We start from the raw sequence: 7,429 nt of genomic DNA, 5'->3' as shown, positions 1-7,429 counted from the left end.
TGAACAAGCGAGGAGGAAAAGCCCCGTGTGTTTATTTTGTTCACTTAATAGCACGGTCAGTCTGCTTTCCTGGTCCTTACCGTGGCAATACGGGAGGAGACATCTGCTTTAGTAACCAGGGAAGTTTCAGGTAGATATATATTTTTGTATGGGGGCTTTAAGCAGGAGAACTCAGAAGCGTGTGCAAAACTGCAACTGTTCGTCAGTTTGATTTGAGACCAACTACATTTTCCACTGGTGATGGTCTCAGCTTAGGCCACGGGATCTGCACATCATTTCCAAGAAAGCAAAATAATGTTTTAAACATCCTATGTGCCTTCAGCATGAAAAGAAAAAGCACACCTTACTAAAAACCTTATTGGGAGGGTCACCTTGAGCTGAAAAAAAACACCAGCCTGCAAGTGTCAGTGTAAACACAACAAAAATAAACGTTTGAGGGACTGGTACATCTGGGCTTTGTTTCCTGCGCACGGGTGAGGTGTCAGATTTAGGTCACTCTACTCCGTGTTTAAGCTGCAGTTCCCGTGAGCACCTTTTAATACAGCTCTAAAACGCTTTGACACGGCGTGACGTAACATGCAGAAAGTGTGAAATGTTGCTGGAACCAAAGGGAACGGGCATTTAAGAGCTTCCGTGCAGAATCATTGCTTTTTAAGGCTGGCTTCCCCCGGGTGATTGAGTTTCCTGCAGCAGCAGCAGCAGCTCTTTTCTGACTTCTCAGCAGTAACAGGATCCCGTATCCCTCCTGCATTTAGAGTAAGACTTTTGCCGCCAGGATGAAGGAAACCCAAAAGCATCGGGTTCAGGGACGGCAGGGAGAACACACGTATATATAATTTCATCCACTCGGCAGATCTGGGTATATGAAGTTCTCCGATGCCCCTTGAAGCGAGCGGATTGCATTCCCCCCTCCCTATAGGGTTAGTGCCAACCACGGCCCCAGCCCCTGACCCGCGGGGCAGCGATCGCCCCACACCGACTGCCCCGAGCCCCATTAGGAGGGTTTATAGTTACACCAAAGCCTTCTCAGAGCCCAGCGTGGGCTCTCTGCCCCTCCTTGCCAATAAAGCCACTTAAAAGGAGGAAAAATAATCCAGGTGATTTGTTTCCCTGGCCCCACCACCACCATCGCTTCTGTTTTGATTGCTGGGAGAAAGTCGGGACAAAGGGCTCAGTCTTGCTGGCAGCGAGGCAGCCAAGCCCTGGTGCAAAATATATTCATTTCTGTTCGTGTCCAAGACACCCCAAAACACGGCAGCCAGGCCAGCCCCCCAGGAGCATCGTGGCGTGATGCATGGAAACCCACAGCCGCCTGCATGGAAAAAGCCAACCCAGGCTGTTGCAAACTTATTTATTTATGAAGTGTGAGGTAATGAAGAAAGTGCTAAATCCGACCACAGTGTTAACTCTAACGGTTCTCAGCAGGTCAGCGGGGACTCAAGGGTGCTGTCCTGTGGGGCCACCCCTGCCAGCACCCCAGGGAGGGGACAGGGGACTGTGCCACCCACATATCCCACCGCAGGCTGGGCAGGGGGACGGCACAGGCAGGGGGAAGCCTCGAAGGCAGCACAGCCCCCCATGCACCCAACCTGCCCCCTCCAGTCAGGCTCCCTGCAAAGCCCAAAGCTTCGCTGGGGATTTTAAGCGGTTGCTGGTGAGGGGGCACTCACAAGGACGGGAAAGGGGAAAAAAATCCCCTGTTATTGCAAATGGGTGGTTTGGAGAGCTGCAAGGGGGGAACCGGCCTCCGCGAGGACTCAGCTCGAGGGTCCAGCAGGAGCCAGCCCCTTCCTGATCTCCCTAAAGTGCAGCAGGACTGAGCCCTCCCCCGCAGCAGGAACCCCCCCCTCCAAAAAAAAGTTTTTATATATATATATAAAAAAGCAAACTCTTTACCAATACGTCTCAAAAAGTGGTACAAAAATACAGTATAAAAACACAGACTCCAGTATAAGACTCGCAGTTACAGCAGCAGTTTCTAGAACATAAAATCCAAGACAAGCTACTGCGTGAAGTGGTAAGAAAGTGAGGTACGGTCCAGCCGAGCAAGGGGATCGCCCACAGGGTGCTGTTAACCCTGGTGAGAGAGACACCCTGCCGTCGCCATCTCCACGGGGATCCATCCAGAGACGAGTCCCATGCTGGTCTCTCTGTGTCTGCCTCCACCTGCTTCCCTGAGCTGAAGCAGACCGTGGTTGCTTGGGATTTTTAGGGCGAGATGGACGCCCAGGGACGGCTCCCTGCGATGCTGTCGGTGGCAAACGGCAGAGAGGGGTGCAGGGGCTGCCGGGGAGGGGGAATGGAGTTGAGCCCGCGAATCGAAGCAGTCACTTGAGAAAGATTCACAGGGGGGAACAGGGGAAATCTTGCAACACCCGGTGCCAAGAAGCCAGCCCCGGACAGGCGATGCCACAGGGGGGGTGGCCCTGCTGTGGCCCCATTCCCGCAGCCGGGAGCAGCGCCGCAGCCACCCCACATGCAGCAACCGCTGCGTGCTCCAGCCCCCTGGGGCCAATAGTTCAACAAACAACCAAAAAAAAAAAAAATAAAACAAATGTGCAAATTGAGAGGGAGCTGGGGGTCGTGGGCGGGGGGGCACATTGGGTGCTAGTGCCCCTTGAGGTGAGCAATCCGTTTGAGCAGCTGGGTCTGCCGCAGCCGCAGCTGCTGCTTCTCGGCCGCCATCCTCCTCTCGGCACTGATGAGCGACTGCAGGTACTCGGAGGATTTGCTCAGGATCACCACTTTGGGCGTCTTGGGGCAGCTGGCGAGCCCGGGCACCTGGTCCCGCAGGGCCAGGAAACGCGAGCGCAGGTCGTTGCGCCGCTTGCGCTCCAGATAGTTGTGGTTTTTCCTCTTGGCCACGTCTTCGCTGTCGGAGCCGGGGCTGCTGCCGGCTTTCGGCAAGCCAGGCTCAGGCAGCGTGATGGCAGGGGCCGGCTCTGCAGCGCTCGGTGGCTCGTCCTCGTCCCTCTGGGGTGGGTCCGGTGGGGGACAGGCGTCTGGCGGCGAGCGAGCGGCATAGTTGTGCTGCTGCTGGTGGACGGAGATGTGGAAGCGTTTCATGCAGGGGTCCAAGGGGTCAGCGCGCAGCGTGATGGTGACCGGCTTCCTCAGGCTGAGCGATTGTCTCTTCTCCACTGTCACCACATCGATCTCTTCACCCTCTGCTCAAAATGGACACGGCAAAAAAAAAGAAAAAATCCCCATCAGTTGGGAGCCCCTGGTCACCCCTCTTCACCCTGCTGGGGCTCCCCACAGCCCCTGGATGATCTCCCACAGCCCCTGGATGATCTCCCCGCTGCTGTCCCATAAAAATTTGCTCACGGACTGCAAAGCCACTCTGTGACCTCCAGAAAGGATTACGTGATTTAAGCGCTCTTCCAATACCATCACATGGGAAGAAGCTTTCCCTCCACGTTCATCTGCCCGGTCCCCTGAAATTGGGATAGGGCTTTACTTCTGCCTCGCTTCTGCACCAGGAGCAACACGTGTCCAGGATAAAGGATCATCGGGCAAGAAACACCGGAGCCCACCTGCCCGGGGAGGGGGGCGGGACAGGAGGAGCAGGATGCTGGGGACCTGGGACAGCCTAACTCCAAAGTTCATCCTGGTCGGGAGCTTTCATGGCCCATTGGAATTGTAAATGAGGGACGTGGGGGCAGAGCTGCCCTTTGTTCCCCTTGGCTGCAGCTTCCCACTTCGGTGACTTGTTACTTTTCACAAGTGATAAACCCCATTCAGCCCAGGCTCCCCGGGGACAGAGGGGACAATCCCCCACGGTGCAGGGGTCCCTCCAACAGACGCAGTGAACCTCAAAGGCATCCCAAGCCCAGGAGTCAGTGGGGGGAGGTTATCAGAGCTGTGAACAGCGAGACCCAAAGAAAGCATAACTGGACCCAAAGCACCCTGCCTCTTGTCATTGCAGCTTGTCCCAACCCAGCAAAGCCCAGTGGCACGAAGCTGGCCCCTGGGGACAGTGGGGTGACCTGGCTCCAGATGCACCTGCGATCGCTCTCGCTTTAGGGATGCACTTCCACCTTTTTTCTTAGGCTTTGAGGGCAAATACAGCTGCTCGCTAAAGGTCCCCTGAGATCCTCAAACCCCCACCAGCATCTTGGGCAGAGGCCCAGCCCCCACCCCTCGGGCGACAGGGCCAGCAGTGGCCGCAGGAGCTGGGCTCCAGGGCACTCTCCTGCTTGTGGCCCCCACCCCCAGCCCGCCCCCCCCCCCCACCCCCACGGCTCTGGGGGCTCTGCCCAGCAAGCCCAAGCCACCTTGCTACTGGAGCTACTGGGGGGGGGGGGGCACTCGCTGCCCCTACACAGGCTGACGGCCGCGGTCATCAGTGTCACAACCCGACCGGTCTCAGCCACGTGTGTGTGTGTGTGTGTGTGTGTGTGTGTGTATATACACACACACACACACCCCGCCGCTCATTAATAAAAGTCGGACTGCGGGACCCCGCCCCCCCGAGCCGCCCATTGGTTGTCTGGCGGGGCCGGCCGGCTGCCCTACCATCCCATTGGTCCCCCGGCTCTGTCCATCACCGCGGCCTCTCTCATTGTTTGCAATCTGTTGCTTTTTGTTCGGCGCCCACGCGGCGCGGCCGGATCCGGACCGGGACCGGGACCCCCACCGGGACCCGGGACCCTCACGCCCTCCCCCTCCAGCCCCCCTCCCTTCTCCCCCCCCAGTTTGGGTTAAGCTTCTTAACGCCCGCGACCTGCTTACCGTCCCCGGGCTCCTAATGGCATTAAGTCCCCGTCCCGCGCCGTGACTCACCGGCGCGGGTCGCTGCCACCGGCAGATTTATTAACGGGGTCAAGGCACCGCGGGGCAGCGTCAACGCTTCCACGGCAGCCGGAGTCAGCCCGGTTTCCGTGGGAGCGAGGGAAACAGCGTACTGGGCTACGGGGCGGGTGGGTTTGGGGAGACCCGGGGCGGGGGGGTTGTTTGTAAACAGGGACTGAAAATAGGTGACTATGGCCTGAGATGGGGGGGGGGGTTGGCACCACATTGCCCTTGGCTGGTGGGTTTCAGAGGCATCCGCTTCCCAGCCCGACTCCCCCCCGTGTAAACACGCCCCCGCCCACGCGGGACAAGCAGACGTGCCCCGGGGGTGGTCCGGAACACGCCACAGCTGATGCGGGATGTTCCTGCCCATCCCACTGAGCCACCGCCTCGGGGGACGCGGCCACTGCTCCGCAACCTGCCGGCCCCAGGGGATAGTTCGCCTTTTGTCCCGAGGAAAACCCGTCCCGGGTGGGCCCTGGGTTGGGGTGGGGGGCGCCCAGGGGAAGCAGCCGAGGTTACGAGCCAGCAGCACAGCATGCTGCAACGTTAAAAAAAACCCAAACTTTCCACGGTGAGCTGCAAACTTGCCCTTCACCAACCTGCCCGCGAGGCTCCCGTGGGGCCGGGACGAGCGAGGGGGGCCACCAGAGACCCACGCAGCGGCCGGGGTGGTGGGGGGGAAGCCCCACGCACCCTCCTGCGAGGGGCATGGGTTTCCCGAGCAGAAGCCCCGCGGGAAGGGGAGCGACCGAGCCCGCTTTGTTCGCGGGGCCGGGACCGGGGCTCGCTTGGAGCCGCAACAAAGGCTCTGCCTGGCTGGGAGGTTCCCGGCACGCACATGTGTGGACACGCGTGTCCTCCACGCCGGGCTCCCCGCGGGTTGCAGCAAGGCTGGAGGGTGGCTGGGCCGGGGGCAGCCCGCACCTCGGCGGCGGAGCACCTCGATCCCTTACCAGAATCGCTTTGGCCCTCGGATCCCGAGGATGCGGGGATCTTGCTCTCGGCCAGCGGGCAAAGGAAGACGGCAGTGGGATCCACGCACTCGCTCACCGAGCTGCTGAACCCAAAATCCTGCGCGAAGGAGGGTTTGTGGGGGGTGGCCCTCTGCGTGCCCGTGGAAAGTTTCTCTGTCATCGCCTTCTCTAGTCTCTCCCGGGCTGAAAACCCGCTCCACATGCAATCCTTGAGGATGAAAGCGCTCAGGTTCCCGAAGATCTCCCCCGTCCCTATGAGATACTCCGGCTCTTCCCCGGCCAGGCAGTAGCGGGAGAGCCAGCCGGAGCGCTCCTCCACCCCGGAGCAGCAGGCTTTCTCCCCGGGGGTACCCAGGGGGGAGAGGGGGGGCGTGGGGACCAGCTCAAACTTCTTCCAGATGTCCTCGCTGGGTGCCGTGGAGCGGTGGAAATCCTCCTGGGCGTCGTGGTCGTAGAAGTAGTGTTGGTACGAGTCAAACTCCATCTCTGCATGGGAGGAGGGGGGGGGGAAGCGGCAGAGCCTGGGGGGGCGGCAAAAGCAGGGGGTGTAAGAAAGAAAAGGGGCACCCCCCCCGCCCGATCCGTAGCCCCGCTCAGGAAAGGGGCACCCCCAGCCCCATGGATGAGAAGTGGGGTGGTGGGGGGGGTGCACCCACCTCGCCCGGCGCTGCGGGTCGCGGCGGCACCAGCCACCGAGCCGGGACCGCGGGTGCATTGTTTCCCCCCCGCTCTTATAGCCTGTCTGCGGGGTCCGGCCCGCCCACCCGCCAATCGCCGGGCTGGGATTTGCATAGAGGGCGGGGCCCTGCCCTATTTCCCGCCCCTCCGAGGGGGTACGGTGTGAGGGATGTCGTGGCCCCCCTCCCCGCCCCGGGTTCCCCGGTCCTGCTAACGGGGCTATTAAGCAGTGGCCACCCCGTGCGCTGGGCTGGGGGACCCTCGCTGCCCCCCAGCTCCCGATGGCATCCTCAGCCGTCAGCAAGGTCAGGGTTTGGGGGACCCCCCTCTGCAAGCGCTAAGGAGGGACTCCTGCAAGGAAGATTTTGGCTGAAGACACCCAGGCCAAGCGCAGCTGTGCCACCAGCCTGGGGACGTTCGGCTGAGCGCGATGGCAAAGCAAACTGGAGAAGTGGGGACAAGTCACAGGGAGGCATCATCCGCTGCCAGAGACCACCCCCGAGTCCCCTTTCCCATCTGCCCTCCCCGCCTGGCCGTCCCCCCACTTCCCCTTGGGCTCCCGAGCTCACACTGGGGCACCGCCACCACCCTCCACTGCAGCCACCCGTCGTTGCAGCATGGCTGTTCCCTGCAGACCCAGGCAGGAGAGCGGCTCCAGCCCCGGGTGGGAGTGGGGTCACTTAGCATGTGTGTCCTGCCCAGGGTGTTCCCACGGAGGTGCCCCCACAGCCACCGAAGCCCTCGCAGGTCCAGCTGGGAGCTTCGCCCCTCCAAAACCACCACCCAGAGGGGCTGGGAGCTGCCAGCAAAGCTGGGAGCAACGGGCCGGAGGGAAGCCAGGGATGGACTGGGGCACAACAGAACCGTTCTCGCACACGCAGCTCCCACCACCAGCGCTTTGCCCCATCGTTGCTGCCCAAATTCGGCTTTGCCGGTGCGGCGCCTGGCACATCCAGCCTGGAGGTCTGGAGAGACACGCT

The 7,429-nt window shown here is 60.9% G+C and overlaps 1 protein-coding gene across 1 annotated transcript; it reads right to left on the bottom strand.

Moving 5' to 3' along the window:
• Nucleotides 1-2,596: 2,596 nt before the first annotated feature.
• Nucleotides 2,597-6,281, bottom strand: MYCL (MYCL proto-oncogene, bHLH transcription factor). Its single transcript, XM_050909937.1, has 2 exons — nucleotides 5,751-6,281; nucleotides 2,597-3,167 (listed from the first exon to the last, which is right to left on the bottom strand). Exons 1-2 carry the CDS (start codon nucleotides 6,253-6,255, stop codon nucleotides 2,608-2,610), a joined length of 1,065 nt encoding a protein of 354 aa, XP_050765894.1. The 5' UTR covers nucleotides 6,256-6,281; the 3' UTR covers nucleotides 2,597-2,607.
• Nucleotides 6,282-7,429: the final 1,148 nt, after the last annotated feature.

Source organism: Gymnogyps californianus, chromosome 22, assembly GCF_018139145.2.
Source record: "Gymnogyps californianus isolate 813 chromosome 22, ASM1813914v2, whole genome shotgun sequence".
NCBI lineage: Eukaryota > Metazoa > Chordata > Aves > Accipitriformes > Cathartidae > Gymnogyps > Gymnogyps californianus.
This window is presented reverse-complemented; position numbering and strand designations above follow the sequence as displayed.